We start from the raw sequence: 12,251 nt of genomic DNA, 5'->3' as shown, positions 1-12,251 counted from the left end.
TAAATGCAATTTGTAATCTTTATTTGCATCCTAATATAATCAAGTCACCTGTAAAAATGACCCAACATTTCCCAGACAATAGGGAACATTTGAATACTGATCGCATGTTTAAGAATATTGCAAGGATTTGTGGATAAATCTTTGATGTGATGATTTATGATGTGATGCTAAGAATTTGCTTTAGGATCTTGCAGATATATGGGGCTGGAGAGAGGATGGGTGGTGGTGTAGATAAAACAGGGCAGGCTACCTGCCAGGTGAGTTATGAAGGGTAGGTGGGGTGCAAGGGAATTAATAATCTCTGCCAATGTGCATGTTGGGAAATCTCCAAAAGAAAGTGTTAGTACAAAGCAATAAAAAGTATGGACATACAACTTAATTCTTCCATCACGATGGTGGTGAAGGAGGTGTGTATGAGGGTGGTGTGAGGTGTGTGTGAAGTGCGTGCAGTGTGTGTGTTCTCATGCTCTATTTGGACCTAATTCAGTTTGCAGCTCTAGAACAATTGTATCCTACCGAAAATGACGTTTTGGCAGCTGTGAAGAATGCCCCAACTAAGGGACACCGCTGGATTTCCAAGGAGTGTCGGGCAAGCAGGCACAGGCAGATGACCTCTGCTTAGGGGACTGCCAGGGCCAGCCCAACACGATTATTCCCACGATCAAAGACTGAGTAAAACTTCCTGATGAAGACATCGCCCAGGATCCAGAGAGGCCCGGCTGGAGGCTGGATGTCAAGACCTTGAAAGCCACTGCTGCAGAACTCCATTCCATCCACATAGTCCTGGGGTGGGAAGGAAGGGGTAAGTGACATATGGGGCGAAAGGGAAGTAGTGCTACTTGGAGGCGGTACTGTGTGGTAGTGGTGGTGACTATACCAAATGGCGCTGGACGGTCACAATTTTGGCTGATTGGCTCTTCCTGCTTCATACACCTCTACTTGTTTACTCAGCAAAATATTTGCACAGTTTCACATACGTGGACCTGGGCTTCTAAGTTCTACAATTTTGAGAATTGTTCATCTGTTATACATGCCCCCCACCTCCCACTTTACAACTGGAAAAAGTGAAACCTTGTTGCATGACTGGAAGAGCAAAAGGTTTGGCTTTAGAAGATCTTAGCTTAAATTCTGGTTACTTTAGTTTCTAGCAAAGCTCAACTTAATTTTTTAAAAAAGATTTTATTTATTAATTCATGAGAGACACAGAGAAAGAGGCAGAGACACAGGCAGAGGGAGAAGCAGGCTTCTCACTGGGAGCCTGATGTGGGACTCGATCCCAGGACCCCGGGATCATGACCCGAGCCAAAGGCAAACACTCAACCGCTGAGGCACCCAGGTGTCCCTCAATTTAGTTTTTTAAGGGAGAGAAACTATACTGCTTTCTTGATGTTCTGGGGAAGGATCACTTTTTAGGTATAAGGCAAGTAGACATCCATTGTTCTGTGAGAAGAGTGTAACTTCCCCCAACCTTACTTTTTTAGTTTGGCAAAGACGTGGGGTCTACCAGGCAGGTGTGGTCTTTCCAACAACTATCTGAGATTTGAGGTTGCTGATGAGGGTCTGGGAAGTTTGCAGAGGGTTTAAAGCGCCCTCTTAAGAGTAAAGGGCTAACCATGCAATGCTGTCACAGCATCATTGGTAGACTGAGGTGTCTCTGATTGAAATCTGCTGGCAGAAAAGGATAAGGGTACCACGCTGGGCATAGGGAAGGAAGTGAGATGAGCAGGGACTCACATGGGTGCAGGTGGGAGAGTATGAGGATACCAGACTGCTGAAGGGTGTATAGGGCCATGAGCATGGCCCACTTAAAGTGCCTAGCTTGTCTCCAGTCTGGTGTTCCTAATGGCAGCTCCAGAATCCCTTTGTTGGAGATGCTTAGGGGGCTTGACAGGAAATATATTTTAAAGCTAAACATTCATTTTCTTATTAGTGCAATTGCTAGATCGTAGGGTAGTTTTATTTTTAACTTTTTGAGGAACTTCCATATTGTTCTCCAGAGTGGCTGCACCATTTTGCATTCCCACCAGCAGACTAAGAGGGTTCCCCTTTCTCCACATCCTTGCCAACACCTGTTTCTTGCCTTGTTAATTTTAGCCATTCTGACAGGTGTGGGGTGGTAGCTCATAGTAGTTTTGATTTGCATTTCCCTGATGATCAATGATGTTGAACATCTTTTCATGTCTGCTGGCCATCTTTAAGTTGGATTATTTGTTTTTGAGGTGTTTAGTTTTATAAGTTCTTTATATATTTTGCATACAAATGCTTTATTCGATGTCATTTGCAAATATCTCCTCTCATTCTGTAGGTTGCCTTTTAGTTTTGTTGATTGTTTCCTTCATTGTGCAAAATATTTTTGTTTTGATGAGTTTCAAATAATTTAATAATAATAATTTAATAATTTAATAATAATTTAAGCAATAATTTGCTTTTGTTTCTCCTTGCCTCCAGGAGACATATCTAGAAAGAAGTTGCTATGACTGATGTCAAAGAGGTTACTGCCTGTGTTCTCTTCTAGAATTTTTATGCAATTGCACTCTAAGTATTTATCCAAAGAGTATAAAAGTACTACTTCAAAGGGATACATGCACTCCAATGTTTATAGCAACATTACCCACAATAGGCAAATTATGGAAACAGTCTACATGTCCATTGATTGATGAAAGGGTAAAGAAAATGTGGTGTATATATATACAATGGAATATTATTCAGTCTTAAAAATAATGAAATCTTGCCATTTGCAATAATGTGGATGAAGCTAGAGGGTATAAAGCTAAGAAAAATAAGTCAAAGAAAGAGAAATACTATATAATCTCACTCATATGTGGAATTTAAGAAACAAAATAAACAAGCAAAGTGAAAAAAGAGAGAAGGAGAGAGATTGAGAGAGAGAGAGAGGCAAACCAGGAAACAAACTCTTAAACTATAGAGACCAAACTAACAGTTACCAGAGGGGAGGTTGTGGGGGGATGGGTGAAATAGGTGATGAGGATTAAGGGGGGCACTTGCTGTGATGAGCACTGGTTGTTGTTTGGAAGTGTTGAATCACTATATTCAATGCTTTTAGTACACCTGAAACTAATACTACACCGTACACTAACTAGAATTTAAACAAAAACTAAAAAAAAAAAAACATTTCTTTTCACCTGCATTGTCCACTGAAATTTGGTGGCTTGGGGAAGCGGTTAGCAGAGATCAAGATGTGGGGGGTAGATAAGTCCCTAAAGTCCTCTATACCTGGCACCTTCATTCTGACACAATCACCCTGGTGCTGTGGGTGACTCTCCAGTAAAGTTAGTATATTGAGTGTCACCAAAGAACTGCATGTGATATTGAAAATCTGGGCCAACTGCAGTGTGAAGCAATCATATTTTTCCCCCAGGAATTCCCTTCCCACTTCACCCTACAAATTTAGGAATCTACTGCAATAAAAGACACTTTGTTGTTCGAGAAGAAGGTTAATCTGATTGTTAAAAGATACAACCTCATTCCGTACCTCATCCCCCAAGCAACTCATGTCTTGAACCTCTTAACTTTCGAGTCTCAATATCCTCATCCATAAAATGGCATGATAATATCCATCTTACTAGGTGTTTGAAGGGATTAAACTTTGTCAGATGAAAAATCCTATGCGACAAGTTCAGAAAACTTTGCTAAATGGCTTGTCCCAGGTTGGCTGCTGCTTCATGGTGGAACAGAAACTGAGAGAGAACCAGCCCAGTGGTCTTTCTACCACAGGCAGCTTTGTCCTTTCTAGAGGGAATGCCACTTCAGTGCAGGAGAGGATGGGAGGAGGGCTGGGGTAAATGCAGCCTGAGTGCAGGCAACTGAAAAAAGGAAGTGGTAGGCTTGTGGGGAAGGCCCAGTGACTTGCAGAATAAGGAAACAGTTCTTACCAGTAGGGTATAGGCAGTTGGCTGGAGGGTGTAGGAGACTCCATTGATGATGAAGGTGACATCTGGCATGACGTTGAGGTTGGCACACTCCACCCCATACTAAAACCCAACACAGAGGACCCATTTAGAGGCCTCCCACCTCCCAGGAGAGGGCCTCGCTCCCCTGCTCCCACCTCCTCCCTCCCCCAGCAGGCACTGACTTCTCCATCCATGGGCTCTGCCCCAATGGCGTTCTGCAGTTGCTTGATTTCATCTGAGGGGCCTGTGATGAGAGAAGTCCCTGTGTCCACAATGGCCTGGCAGCCCTCAGAGCAGAACATCACTGTGCCTCCTACCTGGATTCTGAGGGCAAAGGAAATGTCATCAGCCGACCTCCCACCCCTACCCCATATGGCCCCCTTCCCCTCTGCCATGAAGCTTCCAGGTTCCCCGGCTGCTCTCAACCTTTGTTGGGTTCTCAGATATACATTAACGATTTTCATTTTGACTATCTCACACATGAGTATTTCTCAGTTTTTCTGTGACTGAGATCCATAGCAGGAAATACATTTACTTTTGGACCCAGCACACACACACACACACACACACACACACACACAGGCGTGTATGCATGCATGTATGTATGTCAAGGCCCAGTCAATGTCACCTCCTTCGTGAAACCCTTGCTTGAGGAGCTCTTCAGATAGAAGCTGTCCTGCCCTGACTGCCAGGCCACTTTGGTGGCACATCTCATGGAGCACTGACCGCTCTCTACAATGATAGTGGGGTGTGTGTGTGTGTGTGTGTGTGTGTGTGTGTGTGTGTGTGAGATCTTCTGGACATGCTTCATGGAGATGAAATCTGAGTTCAGTTCACTCTTATACACTCATGTCACCCACCCCTTACCCTATATGTTAATTAATGTTAAATGAGCCCCAAGTAATTGGCTGAGGGTTTGTATTTATTGTCTGTTGACTTGGGGGCACATCACATGTACAGGGAAGGAAGCTGAGACTTGGTACCTCCTGCCTGTTGCCCTGGCGACTGCGGCCCCTTCCTGCACCTTTGCTCAGCACCACCACGCTTTCAGCCTCACACGGCAGCAAGCCCTCAGGACCCTCTCCCAGGGACCAGCACTTAGATGCAGGTCAATTCAGTGAACCCAGTGTGAGTTGTGCCTGTCTTGAGTTCTTCCTTCATACCATAAGTACTTTGTGGAAAATACTCACGCATCCAGTGCAATCTGCCAGTAGCCTTGCTTGGTGACGGGGACCCAGTTCAGGTTCCCAGAGAAGTGTGAGTGGTCATAGCCTCCGAAAATCAGTTCGCTTCCCGTACCACCTTCTGGGTCACTACACGGAAGGAAGGGCAGATGGTCAGGGAGGGGCCCCTGGGATACCTTGGGGACAAGCCGGCTTATACCATGTATAGGCAGAAATAGTAGCCTGGGCTTTGAGACTAGGGCTCTGACTACTGCAATTTGCTTAGTCTAGGCCTTTTTGGGCAAAAGGAATGAAGTGTAGAAATAGCTCTGCTTAACAATTTGTGGATGTCTTTTTGCTTCTTAGTTCTTGGTCAAAGGGCTAGGGGGAAGGCAAAAAGGGACAACTGCTCTGGTCATGCAGAGCTCATGCAGAGCCAAAGCTAGGACCATCTGGGGCATGCACACACCCTATGACTTGACGCATCCCCCCCCCCAAAGCCTTTTCCCCCCAAGTATCTTTCCTACTACTGTTTTGGCAGTGCTAGAGTTTCCATGCTATTCACTCCATTGTGTTAAGGTAAGGAAGCTAATGGGAATGCAACCTGACTTACTAGAGCTTGACAATTAATTTCCAATGGTGTGGATTTCTCAGAGTATGTTCTGGCACCTAACAGGATTCTGGGGAAATAGGACATGAAACTGATTCATTTTTAGGAGGAAAAGGATCAGAGAAAGTCAGGGTGCTCTGAGGCACGGTGGTAATGGGGAACAGAACCGGGTGGGCATCAGAACAGAATCTGTGGGCATCTTAGAAAAGTGGTTTTGAGGAGGTAGGGGAAGAACTATCATTTGTTGATGGCCTTTGTGCAGGACACTGGGTGAGGAATTTTACCTGCGTCATCCTATTTACTTCTTACATCAACCTTGTGCCCATTTTAGGACCCTGAGACTCGAGGCTTCCACCCAGGTCAGTCAGACTGCAAAGCCTTTGCTCTTTCCCATCCTCACCCTTGTCTTTCTGGGCTGGAAGGTGGCAGCTCAGGGGTCTGGACAACCTGCCGTCGTACTCACACCCGCACCATGCACTTGAATATAGGAAATTCAAACCTCTCCTCATGAGAGTGGAGCACAGGGGATATGGGCTTCCACGAACACAGTGGGCTCAGGCCAAAGCACACTGGTGGGGACGTCAGAGAGGTAGGAAATCCCCTCCCTAAGTGGGGATGAAGGTGAGATGATGCTCTCAGGATCCCAGGCAACAGGGAAAAAGCCTCATGAACTTTTTCAACTACAACAGGCAATTTTTTTTTAAAAATTGCATAAATTAACCATTTTTAAATGTCCAGTTTGGTAGTGTTAAGGATATTCATTCTGTGGTGAGCCAGTCTCCAGAACCTTTTCATCCTGTGAACCCAAAACTCTATCTATACTCATGAAACAGCAGCTTCCTAGTCCCCTTCCCCCTATACTTGGCAACTGTGGTTCTACCTTCTGTCTCTCTGAATCGGACTGGCCCAGGTACCTGCAGGTAGGTGAAATCCTGCGGTATTTGTCCTTCTATGACTGACTGTGTTTCACTTAACATAATGTCCTCAAGGCTCATCCGCTTGTAGCACATGTCAGAATTTCCTTCCTTTTTGAGGCTGAATAATATTCTATTTTATGTAAATACTACATCTTATTATTCCCTTAACATTCCATTATTTTATCGTCTGCTTACTTTGGAATCTTTTCCTGCCTCCTCCCATGGGAATCCAGCTTCCTGAAGGGAGGGATTGGGATTATCTTCCTTGTTTCACTGTGCTCCCTTGCCCGGCAGGCACATAATAGGAGATTAATAAATATTTATTCACTGTGTTAATGAATATCCAATCCCAGAGAATCCTCCTATGAGTTCAGGGTGGTGCAGTTTACAAAGTGAGGCAAACTTCATTTCCTCAATATCCAGAGAAGGTAAGCTCAAGGTCACATAGCTGGTAATAGGTCAAGCAAGAGATCCAAGCTAGGTGTTGGACTATCCAGTCTAGTGCCCTTTCAGCGGCACCACGCTGCCTCCCTGTAGCAGTGACTGACCTTCACCTTGGTGGGCTGGATGGGCCTACCTGCTCATGTACACAGAAAACATGGGTATGTCCACCAGGTTCTGTGCCATCATGTTGTCGAACACCGGGGTCACCCCTCCCACAGCCAAGGAGGGGTATCCCAGGCCTAGAATTCCATCAAACTCTGCGTTCACAAAGGTCTGGCCAGGCTCCGTGACACTCTCTCCAAACTGCTGGCCGACCACAACCAGTCCCTCCACCTGACGGGAGAAAGCCCGAAAGAAAACTGCACAGGATATCTTTGGCAAAGAGTCTCAGATTCCAGGATTCTCCCCCTGGTCTGAAGCGAATTCATCCCCCACCCAACTTTCCTTGATTACATGAGCACACTGATTTCATCACATCCCCACACCCTTAATTTTTGTTTATGGAAACTTTAAAAAAATTGAAGTGTAATACAGAAATCCTAAGTGTACAGTTGGGTGAGTTTTCCCAAACTCACCCTCGTCAGCGATCTCCCAAACTGGAAGCCCCCTCATGCCCCCTGCTAATCATTGTACCTTTCCTCAAGAGCAACTCATCTTCTGACTTCTAACATATACTGCCTTTGCCTTTTCTTGAACTTTGTATAAATGGAATCATACAGGATGAATTCCTTGTATCTGGCTTATGTCACTCAACATGACGTAGTACACTCTTGTAGTTTTGTTCATTGTCATTTCCCATGGTATGAATGTGCTGTCCTTCATTCTACTGTTGATGGATATTTGGGTTGTTTCCTGTATGGACTATCATGAACAGTGCTGATACCTGCTGATTGTGCATTGCTTTTGGTGAACATGCACACATATTTATGTTGTACATATGTCAAGGAGTAAAACATCTATAATGTACTGAAGTTTGATAATGCACGAGGTTGGAGTAAAGAGTTTTCATTTTTTTAACTATATGGCTATCCAAACGACCTAGCATCATTTGATAAGTACATTCTCATATCCTCCACTGCAGTTTCATGGTCGACAGAATTTAGAGGAGTTTCTGATTATCCATTTTGTTCCATTTGTCTATTTGCTTATCTTGTGTCAATACCACACTGTCTCCATTATGATAGCTTTGTAATAGATCTTTATAGTGTTTTTCTTCACCTCGATTTTCTTGGTGTATTACATATCCCTATACATTTTAGAATTAGCTTATCAATTTCTAATAAAAATTGCTGTTGTTTTGATTGAGTTGACATTAAATCTATAGATCAATTTGAGAAAACTTTGATGTGTCTGTAATACTGAGTCATGAAATACTGAGTCGTTTCAATTTATGTAGATCTTCCTTAATTTTACTCAGTAGTGTCTTGCAGTTTTTAGAGTGGAGATCTTGCCCATTTTTTATTAAATTTACCTGTAGGTGTTTGATGACATTATAAATAATGGCATTAAAAATCTATTTTCCATTTGTTTTTCTGGATATTTAAATTACAAATTATTTTGTTTGTTAATCTGGTATTCAGCAACTTTGCTAAATAATTACTAGTCTCAATGATCTGTGGTCATTTTTGGATTTTTTTGCCTACAGAATCTTGTTTTATGTAAATAATGACAATATAGTTTCTTCCTTTATAATCGTAATGCCCTTAGTTTCTTTTTTCTTGCCTCATTGCACTGAGAGTGAGCATCTTTGATTCATTTTTGTTTGTTTGTTTTTTGCCTTAATCCATTCTTGAAAGCTTACCACCAGGCTTTCAGTCCTGTGCACTGTTTCTCTGTGGAATTCCTCCTTGCTGCCTGTCTAGAACCCAGCACACTGAGCAGACTGGCCCACTGCCATTATCTCAAGCAGGGAGTGCTACTCCCGCCTGACCAGGCTTCCCCCTTTCCCTGGAAGCCAGCTCCTTGTTTCTACCTCTTCCTGAGGTAGATCTGAAAGTATTCCCCTAACAACTCTGAAAAATATTCTGTATCCCAAGTTTCTGGCCAAAAGAGAAGAGAAGAAGAAACTGTACTCACATTGACTTGGTCAGCTCCAATGATTCCAGACAAGCTTCCAGTCCCATACTGAATGGAGAACTGATTCCCCAGTGCACTGTATGTGTTGGACTGGGAAGGGTAGAACTTGGCATGTGTCTCTGGAAAAGCAAGGAAGCTGCTGTTGCCTGGGCCACCAGCTCGCTGCCTTTGTCTCTGCCCTGATCCCCTGGAGATGTGGAATCTCTTCTCTCAACTCCCAAGATTGAGTGGGAGCCTCTAGAAAGATTCACCATCACCCACCTTAGTGAGTTACTACATTCTTCTCTAGCCACATGTGGCAGCCCAACTGGGGACCCACTAGTTGTCCCTGGGCAAACATGACTGTCCCCAGGGACTTCATGAGGCACCCTAAGACAAGCATCATGTATTGAGTGCCATCAGAAGTCTCTGCCAACTAATGTGGGTCAGAACCTGGTATTCAAAAAAATCCAGGGATAAACAAATGCCATTTCAGGCAAGGACTCTCAGTTCCTTGCCTAACCTGTAGACACTTAAGCTTGGGGTTTTCTGAGACACTGTATCTCTAGAACATATCCAGCATAGACTGACATCTTTCCTTAGCTCTTCCGTTTCCAACGTTAACAAAGATGCCTGAGTTACCTCTGGCCAAACGGACCCACCCTTACATTGTACCCCGCCAGCCCCACCTATGATATCCGGGGATAGGCCACCAAGCCCTCCTGAAGCACACAAATAGCACACTAGAATCCAACCCACCAACCTGCCCAGGAACAGCCAGGGTTCATGGCACTTGCATTCTTTTGGGTGTTCCAAAGGGACTGAGTCATCGTGTATTCAGAGATTTGTATTGAATTTGGATTTTCGGTGGCTGAGTTTTCTCCTATTGATTCTGGTCAGTATGAAGGTTGCTAGCTTGGATAGCAGTCCAGTTTTAGCTCTCTCCCTGGCCCAGCCCTGTTTCTACTGTAGGCAGTCCCAGGGCAGACTCAGAGGTGGAGAGGGGAAGCCAGTGTGGCATGCATGACCAGTTTCTGGAAACCAAGCCCCTCTCCCCCAGAGTGCCAGGCCCTAGTTGCCATTCCCCGCTGAGTATCCTAGCCCTACTTACTGCAGGCTGGGCTGGTGCAGTACACGGAGGGGACCCAGAGGTTGGAGGAGCCAGTGTCAAAGATGACAGTGAAGTTCTGTGGTGGAGAGCCAATGGAGATGGTGCCAAAGTACTCCATCTATAGGGGAGGGAGGAAAGGAAGCAGAGTGTAAGTGGTGGGAAAGGGGAAGGCGCCCATATGGTGGCGGGGGGTGGGGGTGCCCTCTGGAGAGCTCTCTGGGACCGGAGCCTGGGCTAGCACAGACTGGGGCTTACAGAAGCTGAGGAGGGGGAAACACAAGGCAGTAGGAGCAGAGAAAGGGCTGCAAGGGAGGAAATCCAATCAAGCCTCTCACACCCTGCTACTTCTTTGGCTTTCATTTGCATTATTCCTCGTAATGGTTTTGTGAGCAAGGTAGGAAGGCATAATGCCTTTGTTCTACAATCAGGGAAGGGAAGCTGGTGATGGTTAAGCCTTCTTCCAAGGACAGCAGCAGGGCCCTTCTGTTTGGGATGCTTGCCTCGCTCATCCTTTTCTTTTGCAGAGAGCTCTACACATTTGGGCCCACTGGGGCTTGCTCGACCAAATCCCCAGGGACCCAGGGGATCAGTCCCTGTGGGTTATCCTAGAGGAGAAATCCACACTGGCCTTCAGCGTTGCTGACCGTCACTGGCCAGGCTCAGAGGCCAAACCATCCTCCCCCTCCCCCAGTTCCCCAGCCCCTGCTCCAGAATGCCTCACGTCCAAGTAGTTGATGAGGGGCTCGTTGGTATCCTGGTTCATCGTGCAGGACTCAGTGAACTGGATCATATCCAAATTCTGGGATTTCCAGAACTCCGAGAGCTGGCCCCGTGCCCGCAGCTTCTTCCGGAGGGACTGATGCCTCCTGAGAGGCACCCTGAGGACAAAGCCCGTGTGAGAAAGAGATGCAGTTCTGTCTCGCTCAGACCCTGCCCTCTCCCAGCAGTCAACCGGGAACCACACAGGAGAAGATCTGCAAGGCAGGAGAGTTGCCAGAATCTGCCAGAGTTTGGCCAGAATTAGTGCCCTCTGTGCCCCTGCCTGTCTGCCTTGTCTCTGCTCCTGAAGAGTCTTAGAATCTTAGCCTTGCAGTGGCCTCCGTTCAGAGCCGAGCTCTTTGGGATCTCCTAGGAAAATGGTCTGAAGTTGTTCATGAACCTCTTGGGGGGCTGACGGAAGGGGGCAGCCACGGGCAGTCCCCTGGGCAGGTACTTGGGCCTTTGAGCTCCCAACCAAAGCGGCAGGTTCCTGCTCTTTACTAATGTGAGGAGCTCCCTGGGCCTTGGGTGGGAAATCCCGGCAGAAGCAGAGGCAGAGGGTGGCTTGCTGTGGGCTGAGGGTCAAGACCAACACAGGCTGGCCACCTTCCCCAGTCCTCAGTTCCTTCTCTGCATTTCCCCACCAGCGTCCCTGTCCCAGGGCGGCCCTAGGCTGGAGGGAGCTGCCCCTCTGGACACAGGGCTGGGGACGTGGCCTCACCTGTGGAGCCGGGGTTGAGCCAGTCCCAAGTCCAGGAGCACCAGCAGCAGAAGAACGAACGTTTTCATCGTGGGCCCAGCCAGCAGCTGCTTCCTTACCCCCTCTCGCCTCTCCTCTCCCCCGGGCTGGTGGGGACGAAACTCCCTAACTCAGATCTGCTCTGCCCAGCCCAGTCTGAGGACCCAATGATAAGGCCTCTTGCGTCAATAGCCAGGCCCAGAACAAACACGGTGTGCATGACAGGGCGTTTCCCTTCCCCCCGGCAGCCCCCCTCTTTCCCTCATGCAGGGGCAGGGGTGGGGGCCTCGGGGATCTGGCGTGGGACTTGGGGTCTGTGCACCCTTTAAGAGTAAGATGGTTGTGTGGGCTCAGCTTCTCCCAGAGTTTTTGGTGCCCTACCCCGACCCCTGGGAGCCCTGTAAACTACTTGAAAGAGCTGCGCGCCCCTGGACCCTGGGGCCCATCCACTCACGTGTTACCACGAGTAGTCTGGCTAGGGACTCCCGGGGGTGGAAGCCCAGTCATCACATGTGGGGCAGGATTCTAACTCAAAATACCAA

The 12,251-nt window shown here is 46.7% G+C and overlaps 1 protein-coding gene across 2 annotated transcripts; it reads right to left on the bottom strand.

The window, feature by feature from the left end:
• Window positions 1-11,851, bottom strand: CTSE (cathepsin E). 2 transcript variants are annotated; one of them, XM_072814534.1, is made up of 9 exons: window positions 11,692-11,851; window positions 10,933-11,089; window positions 10,212-10,329; window positions 9,122-9,240; window positions 7,179-7,378; window positions 5,102-5,224; window positions 4,094-4,235; window positions 3,894-3,992; window positions 1-783 (listed from the first exon to the last, which is right to left on the bottom strand). In XM_072814534.1, the coding sequence occupies exons 1-9, from the start codon at window positions 11,757-11,759 to the stop codon at window positions 619-621; spliced, it is 1,191 nt and encodes a 396-aa protein (XP_072670635.1). In that variant the 5' UTR covers window positions 11,760-11,851; the 3' UTR covers window positions 1-618. The 2 variants fall into 2 exon arrangements, with proteins under 2 accessions (XP_072670635.1, XP_072670636.1); XM_072814535.1 differs by lacking the exon at window positions 4,094-4,235.
• Window positions 11,852-12,251: the final 400 nt, after the last annotated feature.

This window comes from Canis lupus, chromosome 38, assembly GCF_048164855.1.
Source record: "Canis lupus baileyi chromosome 38, mCanLup2.hap1, whole genome shotgun sequence".
Classification (NCBI taxonomy): domain Eukaryota; kingdom Metazoa; phylum Chordata; class Mammalia; order Carnivora; family Canidae; genus Canis; species Canis lupus.
This window is presented reverse-complemented; position numbering and strand designations above follow the sequence as displayed.

Bases quoted from the DNA above. Each gene is read 5' to 3' on its own strand.
- CTSE (XM_072814534.1), bottom strand. From the start codon at position 11,759: ATGAAAACGTTCGTTCTTCTGCTGCTGGTGCTCCTGGACTTGGGACTG. The intron at 9,241-10,211 runs GTAAGTAGGGCT...TTGCTTTTCCAG, and splicing joins CTGCACCAGCCCAGCCTGCA to AGACACATGCCAAGTTCTAC. The intron at 784-3,893 runs GTAAGAACTGTT...TTCCCACCCCAG, and splicing joins CAACTGCCTATACCCTACTG to GACTATGTGGATGGAATGGA.